The sequence below is a fragment of the Phyllostomus discolor genome, chromosome 8, assembly GCF_004126475.2.
Source record: "Phyllostomus discolor isolate MPI-MPIP mPhyDis1 chromosome 8, mPhyDis1.pri.v3, whole genome shotgun sequence".
Lineage (NCBI taxonomy): Eukaryota > Metazoa > Chordata > Mammalia > Chiroptera > Phyllostomidae > Phyllostomus > Phyllostomus discolor.
This window is the reverse complement of record NC_040910.2, coordinates 77,999,035-78,020,246: the sequence shown is the minus strand read 5'-3', so window position 1 is coordinate 78,020,246 and position 21,212 is coordinate 77,999,035. Positions and strand designations below refer to the sequence as shown.

At 44.8% G+C, this 21,212-nt stretch overlaps 1 protein-coding gene across 1 annotated transcript in view; it reads right to left on the bottom strand.

Annotated features, from left to right (window-relative positions):
• Positions 1–21,212, bottom strand: part of SLC6A4 (solute carrier family 6 member 4) — a 44,423-nt gene that overhangs the window by 17,399 nt on the left and 5,812 nt on the right. Inside the window, exons 2-3 of the mRNA XM_028522037.2 lie at positions 2,378–2,830; positions 344–478 (exon numbers count right to left, since the gene is read on the bottom strand). Of these exons, the coding sequence (XP_028377838.1) occupies positions 344–478; positions 2,378–2,720 (478 nt within the window). The 5' untranslated portion in view covers positions 2,721–2,830. The remainder of the gene's footprint in view (positions 1–343; positions 479–2,377; positions 2,831–21,212) is intronic.

Here is a 21,212-nt window from a genome sequence, read left to right as displayed (position 1 = left end):
GGCGGGGGGGGGGGGGAGCTGCGGGAAGGTGGCAACGGCTACGTGGTAAGTGACTTATCCATATTTGCCAGGTTATGTGTTTCAGAAAATGTGTGTGTGCCATTAATGCTTTACATTTTTTCTATTTCGTTTAAATTGCCCTTTATTCTGTTTCCCATTAACATTCTTATACCACTTGAACAGTCAAAAACTTAATTACTGTACTCAAGTCATCTCCCAGGGTCACCAAAGGCCTGACTGGTTCCAGAAGGTCCCCAGCTCCCCGCTCCCACACCCTGGATGGAAATCACCACTTCCCAGAAAAACCCACCCGTCAACCCACCCACTCAGGCCTTTCAGTTACCTTTGAAAATCGGGCAGATTTTCCTCCATATGGAAATGCATCCGTTTCGGTGGTACTGGCCCAGCGCGAGTTCCATATAGAAGAGTGGGATCCCCCCGAAAATGGTCATGATGGTGTAGGGGAGGAGGAACGCCCCTGGGGCAGATGAAAGACAATTTTACTCCTGGCCTGCATCTGTCCCAGGAAGGCCCCACCGATCCCCGCACATCAGGAGCCATGCCGAGAGTCACGGAGCCACCTGACACCGGAGTACCACAGAGCCACCTTATGCCATGTGACCTCACACTGTGCTCCCCTGGCAGTGGTGCTTGCCAGATGTAGTAGGAGGCACAGCTCCACAGCGGAAGTGAGGTTTGGAGGAGGCAGAGAGGAACCTGAAAGAAAGCTGGGTGCGGAGTCTGCAGAGCAGACACCGGGACCAGTTCCACTTCTAACTGCCTGGCGGACCTGTGACCACATCCCCTTTCTGAGTATTTCCTCCCCTGTGAAATCATGAAGTTGAGGAGAGCCACCCCTCATAATCACTGGTGGGTTTAAAAACACCCGCCCAGCCAGCCTTCCTGAAGCAGAAGCTCCAGGTAGAGGTATAATAGAAAAAAAATTAGGCTCTCCAGGTGATTCTGATGCAACCAGTACGCAGACCAGCGTTTGGGACCGACCTGCAGAACACCTGTTATAATCTACGAGTCACTGAATTAGTATCTCTGTCCATCAGTATTATCCCTGACTCCAGACACTTGATTATTGATATTTAGCTACTTCCCATAATTCCACCGAGCCAGAAGGCTCCCTCCTGAGTCACTTTTGCAGGTGTGGCTGAACAGAGTGCTTTGTCACAGACTGAGAGAGCACAGAGCTCCTGCATCTCTGGCAATGCTGGTGTCACCTGGCCCTTGAGGCTGAAGCCACGTTAAGCATCGGTCACCTGCAGCCTAAGTTTTAGCCCAAAAAATCGGTTGGCTTGATTTTTCCCAGACAAACTTTCCTTCCCATGAAGTGCTTTGAACCTAGGAATCTGAAGTTAGTGCAGCTCAGAAAGGCCCCACCTATCTTACAATCACTGTGGGGAAATCTGGATTGAGAATAAGAACCACGATGTATTGTCACGGGGGCATTTGTCCAAAGGGTTTGCTTGCCTGGCTTCACCATAGGGAATGAGTACAGGGGCAATGGCACAGGTGACCCAGGCCCTTAGGTAATGCTCAGGCTAGAGGTGAGTCCTCTCACACTGGAGAGAAGGGGATCCCAACCTCCACTCCTCCCAGGCAGGGAGCACTGGGCTCCCCTTCCTGCCCTGCGAACAAGAATGGTCTTTGCAGCTGCATATGGACAATGGCTGGGTAGCTCAATTGGTTGGAACATCGTCCAAACACACCAAGGTTGCAGGTTCTGTCCTTGGTTAGAGTACATACAAGAATCATCCAATGAATGCACAAGTAAGTGAAACAACAAATCAATGTTTCTCTCTCTTCCTTTCTCTCTCTCTAAAATCAGTACATAAAAATTAAAAAAAAAAAGACTCTGGACCTGAGTTAAAACCCTTCTCTGATCTCACACAGGTCTAAAGGCCAGGAAGGTCTGGACCCTAGAGCTACCTCACAATTCTTCCTTCCACAGATTTACCCTCTCCGACTACTGTGAACAGAACCTCCCAGCAGGAGCAAAGAAGCTCAGCCCAGAGCTGTGGTCATCCCCACATCTCGCTGGCTGGAGAGTGGAGCTTGGATAGTGCAGGGGTGAGAAGGGAGCTCCTCAACAAACGGAGCATGGGAAATGTTGAAAATCTGCTGAGGCCAGGTTTGGGAGAGTTCATCCAGCTTCATAGCCCAGAGGGCCTCAGACAAGCAGACTTCAAGGGTTGGCTTACTGGAGATTTTTTTCATTTCGGTATGCTTCTAAGTCTAAGCAATCCTGTTCCCAAGCTCTCATCAGTTAAACAAGATAGAAAAGATATGACTTATCCCCTAGCCTCCTAAGAGGCTCTACAGACCACCTCCCGGGTCAGAGCCCCTGCCCGTGGCCCACAATACTGACCCCCTCCATTCTGGTAGCATATGTAGGGAAAGCGCCAGACGTTGCCCAGGTCCACAGCATAGCCAATGACTGACAAGAGGAAATCCATCTTCTTGCCCCAGGTCTCCCGTTCCCCTTGGTGAACCTCAGCCACTAGGGCGGTGGTGGCAGCCGGGATGGAGTGCTGAGTGTCTTCTCCTGCACTGGGGCTCGGAACCGCTGAGTACCCATTGGAGATCTGGCTGGACTCCGCCTTATCCCCAGGGGCGGGGACACCCTTCTGTAGAACTCCATTTTCCTGACAGTCTTCTCCATCCTTACACACTGATAGCTCATTCTGCGAATTTAAAGGTGTGGTCTCCATCCTGCTGTCTAGTAGATGGTACTGACGCCCATCTGCCAAGGACCAGAACAAAATTCTTGGTGCACGATCTGTGGGGTCCTCAGAGCTTTAAGTCAATGGGGTGGAGGGCTCTGTTGGAAAGGCACACAGAGAGAGAGTTAAATTAGGCATTTTTACTAGGTTTTGGTATTAATTCATTATACACCTTTTTTTTTTTTTGCTTAATCCTTTCACCGTTTTCACCCAGACCCCCATTCACTCCCCACCCCTGACAGTTGTCAATCTGTTCTCTCTATGAATCTGTTTCTATTTGGTTTGTTTCTTTTGTTTAGAGTCCACGTATGAGTGGAATCATATATTTGTCTTTCTCTGACTGGCTTATTTCACTTAGCATAATGCTCTCTGGGTCCATCCATGCTGTTGTAAAAGGTAAGATTTCCCTCTTTTTGATAGCCAAGTAGTATTCCACCGTGTAAATGTCCCATGGTTGTTTTATCCACTCATTTACTGATGGGCACTTGAGCTGCTTCCAAATCTTGGTGATTGTAAATAACCCTGCATGAACACAGGTGTGTATGGGGTGCATGTATTCTTTTGAATTAGTGTTTGGGTTTCTTTGGATACATGTCAGAGGTGGAATGGCTGGGTCATAAGGCAGTTCCATTTTTAATTTTTAAAAAAGATTTTATTTATTTATTTTTAGACTGGGGAAGGGAGGGAGAAAGAGAGGGTAGAAAAACATTAATGTGTGATTGTCTCTTGAGCACTTCCCACTGGGGACTTGGCCCACAACCCAGGCATGTCCCCTGGCTGGGAATCAAACCAGTGACCCTCTGGTTTGCAGGCTGGCACTCAATCCACTGAGCTACACCAGCCAGGGTGTGGTTTTAATTTTCATTTCTCTAATGATTAGTGACATTGAGCTTTTTTTTATATGTCTATGGGCCATCTGCATATCCTCTTTGGAAAATTGTCTATTCAGGTCCTTTGCCCATTTTTTAAATTGGGTTGTGCTTTTTTTTTTTTTTAGGTGTTGTGTTGTATAAGTTCTTTATAAATTTTGGATATTAACTCCTTATCAGATGTATCCTTGGTGAATATGTTCTCCCATTCAGTGAGTTGTCTTTTAATTTTGTTGATGGTTTCCTTTGCTGTGCAAAAACTTTTTAGTTTGATACAATTCCATTTGCTTTTTTTTGTTTGTTTGTTTCCATTGCCTGAGGAGGTATGTCAGAAAAAAATATTGCTATGAGAAATGTTTGAGATTTTATTATTACTATATTTTCTTCTAGGATTTTCATGGTTTCGAGTCTAACATTTAAGTCTTTAATCCATTGTGAGTTTATTCTTGTGTATGGTGTAAGAAGATGATCTAGTTTGCTTTTTTTTTTCTTTTTTGCATGCTATCTGTCCAATTTTCCCTACACCATTTATTGAATAGACTATTTTTACCACATTGTATGTTCTTGTCTCCTTTGTCAAATATTAACTGACCATAAAGGTGTGGGTTTATTCCTGGGCTTTCTGTTCTGTTTCATTAACCCATATGTCTGTTTTTATGCTGGTACCATGCTGTTTTGATCACTATGACCTTGTAGTATAGTTTGATATCAGGGAGTGTGATATCTCCAACTTTGTATTTCTTTCTCAAGATTGTTGAGGCTATTTGGGATCTTCTGTGGTTCAATATAAATTTGGGGAATATTTGTTCTAGTTTTGTGAGATATGCCATTGGTATTTTGATAAGAATTGTGTTGAATTCACAGGTTGCTTTGGGGAGTATGGACATTTTAATGATATTAATTCTTTCTATTCATGAACACAGTATATACTTCCACTTATTTGTATCTTCTCCAATTTCTTTCTTCAATGTTTTATAATTTTCTGAGTACAGATTTTTTTTACATCCTTGGCTAAATTTATTCCTAGGTATTTTATTTTATTTTTGATGCAATTGTAAATGAAATTGTTTCCTTAGTTTCTCTTTCTGACAGTTAATTATTGGTGTATAAAATGCAATTGGTTTATGAATATTTATTTTGTATCCTGCTCCTTTACTGAATTCATTTATCAGTTCTAGTAGTTTTTGTGGAATTTTTAGGGTTCTCTAAATATCATGTCATCCACAAATAATGATAGTTTTACTTCTTTCTTTCCAATTTGAGTGCCATTTATTTCCTGTTCTTGCCTGATTGTTGTGGCTAGGATTTCTAGTACTATGTTGAATAAGAGTGCTAAAAATTGACATTCCTGTCTTGTTCCCAATCTTGAGAGACATGTTTTTAGTTTTTGCCTATTGAGTATGATGTTGCCTGTGGGTTTGTCATATATAGCCTTTATTACACTGAAGTGTGTTTCCTCTGTTCCCACCTTGCTGAAAATTTTTATCATAAATGGGTGCTGGATTTTATTAAATGTTTTTTCTGCACCTATTAATATGATTATTTCTATTTTTCATTTCGTTTATGTGATATATCACATTGATTGATTTGTAAATATTGCACCAACCTCGCATCCTCAGAATAAATCCCACTTGATCATTGCGTATGATCTTTTTAATGTGTTTCTGGATCATGTTTGCTAATACTTTATTGAGAATTTTAGCATCTATGTTCATCAGGGATATATTGGCCTATAATTTCTCTTTTTTTGTAGTGTCTTTACCTGTTTTTTTGGTTTAGAATAATGCTGGCCTCATAAAATAAGCTTGGGAGTCTTCTTTACTCTTGAATGTTTTGGAATAGTTTGAGAAGGATAGATGTTAATTCTGAGAATGTCTGGTAAGATTATCCTGTGAAGCTACCCAGTCCAGGACTTTTGTTTGTTGAGAGGTTTTTGATTACTGCTTCAATTTCATTAATTTTAATCAGTCATTTGGATTTTCTGATTCTTCCTGATTAAAGTTTTAGAAGATTGTATGTTTCTAGGAATTTATTTATTTCTTCCAGACTAATTTGTTGGCATACAGTTGTTTGTAATGTTTTCTTACTTTGTATTTCTGTGGTGTCAATTGTTACTTTTCTTCTTTCATTTCTGATTTTATTTATTTGGGTCCCCTTTTTTCTTAATGAGCCTGGTTAAAGGTCTGTCAATCTTGCTTATCTTTTCAAAAAACCAGCCTTTTGTTTCATCGATCTTTTGTATTGTTAGACTATTTTGTGTATTTCTGCTGTGATATCTATTATTATTTCCTTCTTTCTACTCACTTTGGGCATTGTTCTTCTTTTTCAAGTTCTTTCAAGTGTAAAGTTAGATTGTTTATTTGAGATTTTTCTCATTTCTTGAGGAGCCCATAATGCTATACATTTCCCTCTTAGGTCTGCATTCACTGTGTCCCATAGACTTGGGGTTGGTATGTTCTCATTTTCATTTATTTCAAAGTATCTTTTGACTTCTTCCCTGATCTCACTGTTAATCCACTCATTGCTTAGTAACATGTTATTTAGCCCCTCTGTGTTTGTGTGTTTTTCAGGTTTTTTTCTTTGACTGATTTCTAGTTTCATACCATTGTGGTCAGAGAGGATGCTAGATATGATTTCAATCTTCTTAAATTTAATGAGACTTGTTTTGTGTCTTATTATGGGGTTCACCTTAGAAAATGTTCCATATGCGACTTCTGGCAAGATGGAGGAATAGGTGGATGCACCGTACCTCCTCGTACAACCAAGATTAGAAAACCAATAATTTACAACAATAATTTGCTGTCGGAATGGCACCCAGATCTGGCACAGGATTTGTCTGGGTGGAGGTCGGGCAGCCAAGAGGTTGGGGTGGACGCATTCATCCGGACTGGTAGGAAAGGGTGGGCCGGGCGGGCGCGGGGCTGGCTCGGGTTGGCGGCGAGCGGAGGTCGGGGGAGGGTTTGGCGCGAAATCGGTGCAAAAGCCATCCGTCGAGCAGGAAGGCGGCGGTGGTCCCTAAGTGCGCAGGCTGCGGCTGACAGGCCCAGAGGGGTGGCGATTGTGGACCAGGGCAGAGGTCGCGGCCCGGAGGCCCGGACGGGGGTCTGAGTCCAGGGGAGCGGAACTACCGCCATTGTTTTCTCCCGCCCCGCCCCCACTTATAACGTCACAATCTAGCGACTGGGGTACCCAGCCCTGGTGAGCACCTAAGGCTCCGCCCCCCACCGTAACAAGAGCAAACAGACCGGAAAAAAAAAGGAGAGACGGGGCGGGGGGGGGGAACTATGTTTTCAACAGAGCAGATCAGTCCCCCAGGACTCATCCTTTCGAGCGACCAAGAATTAGCCAATCTATCAGATGCGCAGTTCAAAACACTGGTGATCAGAAAGCTCACGGAACTGGTTGATTTTGGACGAAATTTAGATGAAAGAATGCAGATTACCATAAAACAGATGCAGGAAGACACGCGGAGGAGAGCCAATAGTGAAAGGAAGGAATATGAGTCTCAAAACAATACAGTGGACCAGAAGGAAGATAGAATCAACCAAGCAGGAAAGCATGATGAAATAAGAATTCAAAAAATTGAGGAAAAGATTAAGAGCATCCAAGACACCTTTAAACGTTCCAATATCCGAATTATAGGGGTACCAGAATCGGAAGGGGAAAAGCAACAGATTGAGTACGTATTTGAACAAATAATAAAGGAGAACTTCCCCAATCTGGCAAAGGGAACAGTCTTCCAAGAAATCCAAGAAGCTCAGAGAGCCCCAAAGAAGTTGGACCCAAGAAGAAACACACCAAGGCACATCATAATTACATTAGCCAAGGTAAAAATGAAGGAGAGAATCCTAGAAGCAGCAAGAGGTAAGAGGACAGTAACCTACAAAGGAGTTCCCATCAGACTGTCAGCTGATTTCTCCAAAGAGACCTTACAGGCAAGAAGGGGCTGGAAAGAAATATTCCAAGTCATGAAAGACAAGGACCTACATCCCAGATTGCTCTATCCAGCAAAGCTCTCATTTAGAATGGAAGGGCAGATAAAGTGCTTCTCAGATAAGGTCAAGTTAAAGGAGTTCATCATCACCAAGCCCTTATTTTATGAAATGCTAAAGGGACTTATCTAAGAAAAGAAGATAAAGAAAAGACATGTATAGTAAAAGGACAGCAAACTCACAAATATTAACAACCACACCTAAAGCAAAACCAAAAGAAACTAAGTAAACAATTAGAACAGGAACAGAACCACAGAAATGGAGGGCACATGGAGGGTTAGCAGCAGGGGGGTGGGAGGAGGAGAGAGGGGGAAAAGGTATAGAGAATAAGTAGCATAGAATGTAGGTTGAAAATAGATAGGGGGAGGGCAAGAATAGTACGGGAAATGTAGAAACTAAAGAACTCATAAGTATGACACATGGACATGAACTAAAGGGGGAAATGTGGGTGGGAGGGGGGTACAGGGTGGAGGGGAGAGAAGGGGGGAAATGGGACAAATGTAATAGCATAATCAATAAAATATATTTAAAAAAAAAGAAAATGTTCCATATGCATTTTAAAAGAATGTATATTCTGATGCCTTGGAGTGAAATGCTCTGAAGATACCAATTAAATCTATCTGATCTAGTGTGTCATTTAAAGCTACTATTTCCTTGTTGATTTCCTGTCTGGGAGATCTATTCATTGATGTTAATGGAGTGTTAAAATACCCTACTGTGACTGTATTACAATTTCTCCTTTTACATCCATCAAGATTTGTTGTCCATAGTTAGGTGCTCCTATGTTGGGTGCATAAATGTTTATAAGGGTTACGTTCTCTTATTGGATTGCTCACTTTATTATTATGTAGTATCCTTCTTTGTCTCTTACTATACCCTTTGTTTTAAAGCCTATTTTATCTGATAAAATATTGCTATCCCAGCTTTTTTTTTTTCATTCCATTTGCATGAAATATCTTTCCTCATCCCTTTACCCTTAGTCTGTGTGCATCTTTCGTTCTGAGGTGGGTCTCTTGTGAACAGTATATACAAGGGTCTTGTTTTCTTAACCATTCATTTACTTTATGTATTTTGATTGAAGCATTTAAGCCATTCACATTTAAAGTGATTATTGATAGGTACATATTTTACCATTTTATTCTTTTAACTATGTTGTTCTTTTTTGTCTACTTCTTCTTCTTCTTAAAGAAGGCCCTTTAACATTTCTTGTAATACTGGTTTAGTGATGAGAAACTTCTTTAGCTTTTTTCTTGTCTGGGAAGCTCTTTATTTCTCCTTCAATTTTAAATGATGGCCTTGTTGGGTAAAGTAGTCTTGGTTGTAGGTCCTTGCTTTTCATCACTTTGAATATTTGTTGCCAATCCCTTGTGGTCTGAAATGTTTCTATTGAGAACTCAGCTGTCAGTCTTATGGGAGCTCCCTTGTAGGTAACTCACTATCTTTCTCTTGCTGCTTTTAAGATTCTCTCTTTGTCTTTAATCTTTGCCATTTTAATTATGATGTGTCTTGATGGGCCTCTTTGAGTTCATCGTGTTTGGGACTCTCTGCACTTCCTGGACTTGCTGTTTTTCCTTAACCAGGTTAGGGGAGTTTTCAGTCATTATTTATTTTTTTAAAAATTGATTTGAGGGGACGGGGGAAGGAAGAGAGATAGAAAAAGAGAGAAATCAATTTGTTGTTCTACTTATTTATGCATTCATTGGTTGCTTCTTGTAAGTGCCCAAACTGGAGATCAAACTCACAACCTTGGCATATTGGGACAATGCTCTAACCAACTGACATACCCAACCAGGGCACTCATTATTTCCTGAAATAGGTTCTTAATCCCTTGCTCTTCTTCTTCCTCTGGTACCCCTATGATAAGATTGTTGTTACACTTCATGTTGTTCCAAAGGTCCCTTAAACCACCTAGAGTCTTTTAAATTCTTTTTTCTTTGTGATGTTCTGATTGGGTGTTGTCTGCTACCTTGTCTTCCAAATCACTGATTCAATTCTCTGCTTCAACCAACCTGTTTAGTCTTTTCAGTGTATTCTTCCTTTCAGATATTATATTCTTTTTTTAATGTTACTATATTTTCTTTTTTTTAAAGGCCTTATTTATTTAATTTTATAAAGAGGGGATGGGAGGGAGAAAGAGAGGGAGAGAAACATCAGTGTATGGTTGCCTCTCATATGGTCCCCACAGGGGACCAAGCCCGTAACCCAGGCGTGTGCCCTCACTGGGAATCAAACCAGCAACCCTTTGGTTCACAGCCCACGCTCAATCCACTGAGTTACACCAGCCAGGGCCAGATATTATATTCTTCATTTCTTACTCACTTGTTTTTATGATTTCTGTGTCCGTTTTCACGCTGTTGTAGTTGTTCCTAAGTTCCTTGAGCATCTTTATATCCACTTTTTGAATTCTATTCTTATAAATTGTTTACCTCCATTTCATTTAGCTTTTTTCCAGAGATTTCTCCTGTTTTTTCATTTGGGGCATGTTTCTTTGTCTCCCCAATTTGGCTGCCTCTTTGTGTTTGTTTCTGTGTATTAGGTAGATCTTCTATCCCTCCCAGTCTTGGCCTTATGTCGTAGTTGTCCTGGAGGACCCAGTGGTGCAGTATGCTCAATCACCTGAGCTGAGTACTCCAGGAATGTCCCTTGTGTGGGTTATGTGGGCCCTCTTATTTTAATTGAGTTTTGATTGTTATTGGCCCTTTCATTCATGGGGTCAACACTCAGACTGGCTGACTCTGAGGATCAACCCTGACCACAGTATGAGCTGCTGTGCAGGTGCTGACCTCATGAAACAGAATTCACCTCTGCAGGGCCTGGTGCCTGCCAAGATCTCTCTTTAAATATGCTGCTTGTGAAGCTATTTGGATCCTGCTCTTATGTTTTCAGAAGCTGGCCACTGGGTGCATTGATTCTGGAGCCTTTGGACAGAGGCTCTGGGGCCGGCCAATGTCAGACACTGTCTGTGACTAGCCCTGTACGACCTGTTTGGAGCTCCAACATGATCTAGTTTGTGGCTGCTTCCACTGGACCTGTGTGTACACAGGAAGGACCAAGCTCTACACCTAGGCCAGCTTTTACCAGCACCAGGCCCAGGGCCAGATCAACAAAAGTCCCAAGGCACTCTGAGATCCCCTTCCTCCTGTCTTTGCCTGCAGCTGCCTGTTAGGCTCAGTCACTGAAAGAGCCTCTGGCGGTACTCGAATTGCATGAGGAAGGTTCTTAGGGAGTCACTAAGTAAGGGCCAGTAGTGTTTACCAGATTGCTACAGGTTAAAACTTGGTGCCAATGCTGGGTCTGAGGCCACTCAGCCAATGTCCCGGGGTATACCAAGTCTAACTGCCACTCTCTGGGTGCCTGCACACCTCTGTGATGGGGTGGGCTTGGGGGACAGTGAAGGGAGTGGCCCCCATGCCAGAGCCACACAACTGAGTCGGTCCAGGGTGCGGCCCAGCCACCAGTTGTTGGGAGGGTGGAGCTAGCAGATCTCCTGTGAGGGGGAGGCGTCAGTCAGGTTCACAGGAAAGGGGGGAAATACCCTCACCCCAAAGCCATACAACTCAGTCACTGACTACCCCCTGAGTCTGCCCAGACCTCTCGACCCTCTGGCCTAGGCAGGTGTCCTTCCAGCAGGGCACAAGCTCTGCAGGGAGGGGCAACAGGAAGCCAGGAAGGCGGGGCTGTTGCATTCCCCAGGCTGATGCTGTCTGGAGGGGAGTGCTCCACCCAAGAAAGGTGGCACCTGTGGTGTGGGAGAGGGACTTAGCACACATATCATGGCAGCTGTTTCTTCATTCTCTCCCCAGAACCACAAACCCCAGTTGCTCCTCACATGACTCTAGTCCGCTCGCCCTTCTTCCACCAGAACCCAGGGTGAGTGGCTGCAAATGAGATTTTGTGCACTGGCCCTTTAAGAGGATGCCTGTGCCTCTAGCAGACTCCCTCTCTCCCTGGCAAAGAGAATCCCCGCTGACTTTCACAGCCAGACATCATGTGGGCACCTCTTCCAGGCTCTGGTGCTCTGGGTTGGGAGGAGCCCGGCTTGGGGCTGAGACCCCAGACTTCTCAGGGGGAACCTCTGCACTGTGCTATCCCTCCTTAACCTCAGCCGCTCGTGGGAGCGGGGCCAGCCCTTTTCGCATCTCTACCCTCCCTACCAGTCTCGGTGTGGCTTCTTCCGTAAATCCCTGGTGATAAGACTTCTCTTTAGCTAGTCTTCACCTTGTTTTTCAGGTTGGTTGCTCTATAACTTAGTTGTAATTCCAGCTGAGTCCTGGGAGGAGGGGAGTGTAACATCCACTTACTCTGCTGCCATCTTGGATCTGCTCATCATACACTTTAAACTACATTAGTTAATAAAGTTATAAATGCATCTGTTAATGTGAGACATCCTATTTTCCATCTGAGAGTCAATAAAATCAACATCACTCTTTCAAACCTCAATTAACTTGAAAAGGAAAAAACAAAAGAATAGACAGCAAACCACCAAGGTCCTGCACGGGCTTCATTTACGAACAAAGTATTTGTTTCACTGTAGGGCTGGAATCTCATGCTGGAGTTTGCCAGTAACTCAGAAGAATGTAAGAAGGGTGTGCACCTCACCTAGGCTCCCCAGAGTACTTACTCTGTCCCGGATGCTGTGCTGGGAAGAGAGTAACAAATGAAGAGGCAGTTTCAGCCTGCAAGTAGACAAGGTCAGTCCTCTCCATCATTTAAGCTGCATACTCAAAGTACATTTTATGTAAACTACAGATGTGACTTAAAGAGGAAACAAGCAAGTGGTAGAAGTGAAAAGACCATCCTTTCTGAGGCACCCCCAGCTCCTGAGCTGCAGACTTTTTCACTCTCCCTGTCACCCAGCTCTTAGAAGCCTTTGAGCACTTTCTAGCTGCATCTGGCTGTGTCCAGTCCGTCTGTGCTCCTCCTTTCTTTGTTCCCATTACACCTCTGCAAGTCCTACTGGGTCTTACACGACGCTGCTGCTCACCATTCATTCTTCTTGGCACTCCCAGTAGCTCCTGCGGCTAATCCACTTGTTACTCTGCAATAGGGGCAGCAGGGCACCTCTCATCCACAGAAGAGCCAGGGAAAGGAGCTCGGTGATTACAGATGCAGGCACGGCTGGTGTGTCTGTCCTCACACGTGAGGAGGGCAGGGCCACCCTCCCTGGGCCCCCCCCCTCCACCCCTAGCATATCACTGCCGTGGGCAAAGGTGCAGGAAAGTCAGCTCAGCTTTCTCTCCTCTGGACTGAGGTCTGAGATGTCAAACGTGGGAGTAGAAAGCCATGCCCTTTTGGACTTCAAACCTATGGCTCATTACAAAGTAGTAAACAACCAAAACCTTCCAGCTAACTTCATTTCTTCTGGGCCTGACCTTCTCAGACTCTGGAAACAGTTGGAATTTGAAGCACGTTTCTGCTTAACTCAGATAATATACCTTTCTAGCAGAAGACACTGAGGGACGACTGCCACCCCTAGTCACGATGCAAAGTTCTATCCTGCCCTCACAAACCCAACTGGGAGGATGGCTAGGAACGGGTCACTAACAAAGAGGGCAGTGTACGCATCCTACCTTCTCTGGGCCTTCGGTGAGCACAACTGAACTGTCCACACACAGAAGTATAAAGACAAATGTGTGGAGAGTGAAAAACTAGAACACAAAGTAGTAAATCCATACTGATGACTGCGCACACAAATATCGGCAGGGCTGAGACACGAACACCCAGGGACACAAGTAAGTGGAGTTTTACGTGTGTTGGGTTCTGTTTTCTGTACAACAGAAAATAAAAATATTTAAGGAATTTATTGTTGCCAAAACTATTACAGCAACAAGAGAGAAACCAGCACTATGGAGCTAGTGCGTGTGTGCGTTAGGGGGTGGATCGAGTAGGTGTCCTGCATTTTACCGCACCCAGCTGTTTGGCCCCCACCTATCCTGGGCACAAGGATACAAACACCACTCATAGAAGAATACAAATTTCTGCAAAGAACAGTCTAGATAAAACCCCATTCTTCTTTGTACACTGCTGTCCAGCCTCTCCCTGCTCCCCGCTTCCCTGGGACCTCAACTAGGCTCCACGAAGTTTTAAAACAACCACACATCCTTGCACTCACCATAAATTTCTGCGAGGCCAAGGGATTTTTTAAGTTCATTTTTATGGGACGTCAATATGTTTAAATACACAGCTAAACGCCACCTGCACGTGGTGGTCCCTGGCTGTGTTGTTTGAAGAAGGCCTCTGCACTGCCCTCTGGCCTCTATCAGCAACACGCTGTCCACACTAAACGCCAGGAACTGGAAGACCAGATGGCGGAGATAAAGAGCTTTCCGATGAGTGCCAGATGGCACTCAGCGACAGAGCCTGCCCCCCACCGAGGCCCCCCTTGCCTGATCTTTGTCTCTCCACCTTCAAAATTATACTCAGAATTTTCTTCTTCCTATCTTTCATACACAACTTTCCTCTCATTTAAATTGAAGCTCAAAGAGCAAAGCCTCACCCAGCCTTTCTCTGGCACATCCACCATGGCCTGTGGAAGGAACACATCATCCCCTCCAAGGATACATTGGCAGGGGAACGACATTCCGCCACACCAGTGACTCGTCACCTTCCTGCCACAGGGATCCGATGATTTGTTCTGGGTTTCACTGACTTTCTCCCTGGGGCGCTCTGCAGGGAAGCTGGAAACTGTGTGTGTGTTGGTGAACTTCTGGGGGACAATGTGTGTTCATGAGGGCCCTCAGGGGCTCAGCCCCCACGGTGTCTGAGCTTGGTTTCTTGGCACCTGTCACAAGCAGCTGCTACAAGAATATACACTATTCCCTGTTTTTGTTCTGAGCATTACAAAGGCCTTGTTTCCTGAAATATCCCCAGCACTCTAAAAAAAAAAAAAACTTTCAGCAGGCTGAAATGGCCTGAGCTGTAAGAAAACATGTTAAGAGCATCCCTCAGCCAATTTGTCACTTCAGGTTGCTTCTCCCCAGAGGCTGGCCTGTCTCCATCCAGCTCTGCTTTCTGGGTTATTCTACTGTGTTCCCACCCCTGACCATGGAACCTGGGCTGCAAACACAGAAGTCACAGCCACTCGAAGCCACCAAACTGGCAGAGATGCACATCTTTTCTCCAGCTCACTCCCAGGCCTCTGCTGATCGGTTACTAATCGGTCAGCCACCAGCAGATGGCCTGGCTTGGGATCCCTTCTGCCGGCAGGATGCTGCCTGCGGATCCAGACTCCTTGCCCAGGTTCCTGATTCTACAGAGCACTCACCAGCTTTCCCCACTGGGCAGATGACAGTGATGGAGAGCAAGTGGCTCAGGAATAGAGAAGTTAGAGTGGTTAAGGTTGGTTTCCAAGAATTCTCTCTTGAAAGCTTTCTTCTTTAAAAAATATTTTTATCCTGCTGGGTAGAAAGATTGCAAATGAGGTCAATATGACAGCCATGACCTCCACCAAGCAGCCTTTGAATTTCTCCATGGCCAGAAAAAGCCCAGGAAACCTTCCTTTGCACCTTGAGAATATGCTGTGGTCCCAGGATGAGCAGGGACAGGCCTGGGTGGTGCCACATGGCCTAGCTCCTGGGTGGGACGACAGCTTGACAGGCAGGAGCCTCCTCCCCAGTCTCCGCACACCAGAGGCAGCCGAGGTGCAGTTGACAGGCTGACAGTCGACCTCCCTTTCACACTCCTTCCTCTCAGCCCAGGGAGCGGACTACTTCGTCCCCACCTCCCTAAGTAAAAAGGATCATTTCTATTTAAACTTCTGATCAAACCCCCATTCTTCTTTCCACAAACCCTGCCTCTGTAGCCAGGGGAACCAGTATCTGAACGAGCATGTAATTACCATTACAGTGATTAGTCACGTAACCACCCAGTTGTTTGGAAATGCCTGTCCCTTTGTGTCTGTTTGGCGCTCGTCAGCACAATCTAAGCAGAAACACTACAGAAATGTTGGACTCTTCACACATGGAGATCAAAGTGAGTTCATTTCTCAGGACGCTCAATTTCCATTTCAAAAACAAAACAAAACCACCACGAATTATGGGTCTACCACTGAGATAAGGTTAATTACAGGTCATATAGCCAAGTGGCAATTTGCATTTGCTATTAGGAGGGAGTCTGAAGGTCCCAAGACACACACCTACCAAGGGTGACAGGAAGCACAGAGCTCAGGCACCAACTAAAACGGTAAACACCAGACCCGGCGTTCTGCCACGGATCCACCCTAACTGGGCAGCGATGGGAGGTCTGCCTGCTACATGCTAGGTTCTTGGAGACAAGGCAGGCACAGTCCTGCCTTTGTGGCATTCAGGTCCAAGGCCAAGACCTGGTGGGAAAAACAGCAGGATGCTTGAAGAGGGAGAGGCTGGAGCTGCTCTCCTTGCTGTGGCGCCTTCTGCTGCGAGCTGAGGTCTCTGAGGACATGACGTGGCATGTCTAGCCCTCAGGTTGTTGTTGCTACCTTTTTTTTTTAAATCCTCACTCGAGGATATGTTTATTGATTTTAGGGAGAGAAAGAGAGAGAAATATCGATGTCAAAAACATCGACGGGCTACCTCCCCCTACACACTCCATCTGAGGATCAAAGCTGCAACCTAGGTATGGGCCCTGGCCAGGGATTGAACCCGCAACCTTTTGGTGTACGGGACAACACTGCAACCAACTGAGCAACCCGGCCATGGCACCCTTAGCTTCTAAAAGTCTTCCTTTTGTTGCTATTTGTTGTCCAGTTTCTGTCATGAATCCCTGAATTAAGTTGATTTTGGCTCACAAGCACTGCAGTGTAAGAAAGGGGTTCCTATCTGTGGAAGGGACTTTTTTTTAAAGATGAGACCAAAATTAAAACTTCTGAACTTAAACTTTCAACCTGAAAGAATCAAGGAATAGCTATAATTCTAAAGTAGCTATTATTACAAAGTAGTCAATGGTATTCTTTTGAGCACGAATGGACGGCCCTGAAACATGGTAAAGTAGAACCGTCTGATTCTGACTGTTGAGTTCTTTGAGGCGTGTGTCATAGGTCAGGAGCCACAGGGACTGCCGGTTTACCTTTTAAATGAAATAAAGAGATTCCAAGATATGACTGGAGCAAAGATAACCTGCTTATTTTGGGACCTAAGTAGAAATGAACTCCACAAACCCAGCCATCTCTTTATCCAAAGAATTTCTTGCATGAGACAGTCAGCCAGTTTAATTTTTTGGAGGGGAACTCATATACTAAAATCCCCAGGGTCATTTGGGCTTCTTATCATGAGAAAGAAACAGGGTCTCAGTCCAGAACTTTCTCTGCCTGGAAGAAGATAGCTCAAGCTTCTTTCCACACAAGGTGTAAAATCTAGAGGATTAGCTCTTTTGGTGGCGGGGTTGAGATCACTCCAGAGGCTGGCCAGAAGTACAATGGATTATTCATTTTGACTTTAATAAAAAGAAATGGGTTTGGCCTCGACAGGCATGGATAGCCCCCCTCTAGTGAATACAGACAGCCAGATCCTGAGGTGTCACTTCATATTTCCTGTATGCCCGCACCCCGAGGCTCTCCTGCCTCGCAGATCTGCACTGGAATCCCAGACGCACCGCTTACTGGCTACGTGACCCTGGCAAGGTTGCTTAACCTCCCTGAGCTTCCATTTTCTTGTGTATAAAAGACCATTTACAGGGACAGACCAGTTGTAGAAATTAAATAAAAGTATGACAACTTGCCCTGGCTGGTGTGGCTCAGTGGATTGAGTGCTGGCCTGGGGACTGAAAGTCGCCGGTTTGATTCCCAGTCAGGGCACAAGCCTGGGTTGCAGGCCAGGTCCCCAGCGTCCAAGAGGCAACCACACATTAATGTGTCTCCCTCTCTTTCTCCCTCCCTTCTCCTCTCTCTAAAAATAAATAAATAAAATCTTTTTTTAAAAAGTATGACAAATGCTTAACTCAGTGAGTTGATGGTTACTACGCCACCACGCATATGCAACCAATTCTACTTTTCTACTTAACGCTCCAGGCAGGGAAACGGAGGCCCACAAGGCTAGGTGATTCATAGCCCCAAGCACAACAAGCGGGCAGCTTGAGCCAGAAGCTGGGGCCTCTACCCCTTCCACTGGGATTCACTGGTCTGTGCTGGCTCCTCTCAGTCAGCAACTTGCAGCTGCTGGGAAACTTGTAAACAGCAGATTTCTGGGCTGCCACCCAGAGAGTTTAATTCAAGAGATTCGTGTGAGTGCTGAATTTTCACGAGCAGTCCAGGTTATCAGGGGCAGGTGGGCCAGCAAGCATCCTCACCCCACACCTTCACTCCCTCCAGTGGCACGCATCCTGTGAGGAGGCCTGGCTTAAGTTTCTATCCACCCGGCTCCATGAAGCTTCCTTTCACCACCACAGTCCAGGATGATCTCTGTCTACTCCATCATTCATCACTGATTATCATGTATCATTGGTATTTTGTTGGTTTGTTTTGCATATCTTGGCTTTGCATTCCCCTGGAAGCGGGGCCATGGCTTGTACCTCTCCGTGCTTGATACTTGCTGAACTGACACATACACAGCACAGCTCCCAGCACAGAAGGGCTATTTCATTTTTGGGGCACAGGGCCCGGGAACCATAGACGCCATGCTGGAAGGTTTGAGCCTCAAGTGAGACACTCCTCTTTCTTCCTTAGGGTCCCATTCTTGGGGTTCTGCCCCTCCTGTTCTCATGCACCAGGAGGATCTGCCGTGCATCTTGGGGGTGGAGGGAAGACTGTCACCAACAATAATTTTAATGGACTATGGACTGGAAAAGTCTGACATGTCTTGGATTAATGGCGAGCACAGGCGTGCTTTTTAGACTTTGAAACAAGTACCAGTGACACACCCAGACAGTCTATGTTCCGAATGCCTATTTTGTGAGTTGCTTGCTTAGAACTTATCTATTTTACCCACAGAAATAAAGGTTGTAAATGGTGGTTTGCCTCCTAAGCTAGTTTACAGAATCTGGGTTTAACCATAAAAATACTAAATTATCTAAAATGTGTGCTATAGAACACAGCATCATTGCCTACTACAAAGGGATAGATTGACAGCGAAACTGATTAGGAGCTATTTATTTATTTTAACATTCTTTCTGGTTCTTTAAAAAATATTTATTTATTTTTAGAGAGAGAAGAAGGGAGGGAGAAAAAGAAGGAAAGAAGCACCAATGTGAGAGAGGGGCACAGCCCCTGTTGGCGACCAAACACACAACCCAGGCATGTGCCCTGACTGGGAATGAACCAGCAACCCTTTGCTTCGTGGGACAATACCCGACCAACTGAGCCACATTGGTCAGGGCTCTTTCTGGCTCTTGAAGGAAACTAAATTGAAGGACAGAAAGACAAGGAGGCATAGAGACTCTTATATGGATTCCCTGGAGCTGTCTTTTAGGCACCTTTAAAGAGCTTTAGAAGTTGAACTTCCAGTCAAGATGACAGCACAGATAAACACAGCTCACTTCCTCACACGACCACATCAAAATTACATCTAAACTACAGAACAACCATTATTCAGAACCGCCAGAAAGTGAACTGAATGGAAGTCTTACAAATACGAAATTAAAGAAGAAATCTCATCAAGACTGGTAGGAGGGGAGGAGAGACAGAGAGAGCTGGCCCCATACCCATATGTGGTGGATGAAAATCAGAAGGGATGTGTTAGGAGCAAGAGGTCCCAGCCCCACACCTGGGCCCTCAGCCCAAGGCTCCAGTTCCAGGAAGATAAGTCTCCATAATTTCTTGCTGCAAAAACCAGTGGGGATTAAGACTGCGGAAGGTGGAAACTGCTGGAATCCCAGGTAGTTCTTCTTAAAGGGGCACAAACTGACTCCACTTGCTATGAGTTCCAGCATGGGGACAGCAGATTGAAAGGCATCGGACATACAGGGAGGGGCTGAATTGTTTCGGGGCAAGAGCTGTGGAGCAGCTTTCTCCCAGACAGAAGTGCTGGCAGGGGCCATCGTTCCTTTTCTGAGCCCTCCGTCCAAAAGAGCTGGTGGGTAAGTGCCGTATCTATCTGAGACTCCACCAACCTGGCTCACACTGTTTGCCCACCCTGGTGATTCTCTGAGGCTCTTCCCCATTCAACTTCCAGGCCCACCCAAGTTGTTTCCAGGCTTTTCCATACAAAAGTCCTGTCTTGGTCCATGCTTCTGATTTTCCTAAATTCTCTCAAACAAGCAGCATCTGACTTCAGATAGTCCTATCCTTCTTGGTAAACAGCCCCAAGCCCGGGACTAGCAGCGGCCAGCCTTTGATTCACAGTTTGGTCTTTCCTGGGAACCTCCAAACCCAGCACAAGTAGCAACCATCCACAGATCACCCTGTAGCTAATGCTGTGTGACCACAAACAGAACACAGATAGTGGCTGACCTTGGATGTGGCAACAGCGATCAAGGCTCAACTACAACAGGAGGGTGTACGCAGTCTACACAGTGGGGGTGCCTTGAGTACCCAGCTTGGGTGATAGAGAGGCTGTGCCACTGGACCCTACAGAACGCATACTACATTAGACAGGCTACTCTATCAAGCCTGGGAGATGTAGCAACTCTGCCTAATACATAGACACAAATGCAGAGAGGGTGCCAAAATGAGGAGACAAAGAAACATGCCCCAAATGAAAGAACAGAATGAAACTCCAGAAAAAAAAACTAAACTAAACAAAATGGAGACAAGCAATCTAACAGATATAGAGTTCAAAACACTGGTTATAAGAATGCTCATACAGGAAATTAGTGAGGACTTCAACAGCATAAAAAAGATCCAGTCAGAAAAAAAAGGGTACACTAAATGAAATGAAGAACAATTTACAGGGAAACAATAGTTGAAGTAGAGTGGATGAAGCCAAGAGTCAAATCAATGATTTGGAAAATAAAGAAGCAAAAACAACCACACAAAACAACAAGAAGAAAAGAGGATCCAAAAAAAAAATGAGGATAGCGTAAGCAGCCTGTGGGACAGCTTTAAAAAAATCCAACATTTGCTTCATGGGGTGCCAGAAGGAGAAGAGAAAGAGCAAGAAATTGGAAGCCTATTTGAAAAAATAACGACTGAAAACGTCCCTAACTTGGTGAAGGAAATAGACATACAAGTCCAGGAAGCACAGAGAGTCCCAAACAAGATGGACCCAAAGAGGACCACACCAAGACACATTGTAATTAAAATGCCAAAGGTTAAAGACAAAGAGAGAATCTTAAAAGCAGCAAGAGAAAAGCAGTCAATTACCTACAGGGAGCCCCCATAAGACTGTCAGCTGACTTCTCCTAAGAAACTTTGCAGGCTAGAAGTGACTGACAAGAAATATTCAAAGTGATGAAAAGAAAGGACCTACAACCAAGATGACCCTACCCAGCAAAGCTATCCTTTAGAACTGAAGGACAGGTAGAGCTTCCCATATAAGAAAAAGCTAAATGAGTACATCAGTATCAAACCAGTATTATAAAATGTTAAAGGGTCTTCTTGAGGAAGAAGGAAAAGGAGAAGAGGAAGAGGAGGAGGAGGGAGAAGAAGAAGAAGATCAAAACTATGAACGATAAAATTACAATAAATACATATCTATCAATAATTGAATCTGAAAAACAAAATAAACAAACAAAGCAGAACAGAAACAGAGTAATAGATACAGCAAATGTTT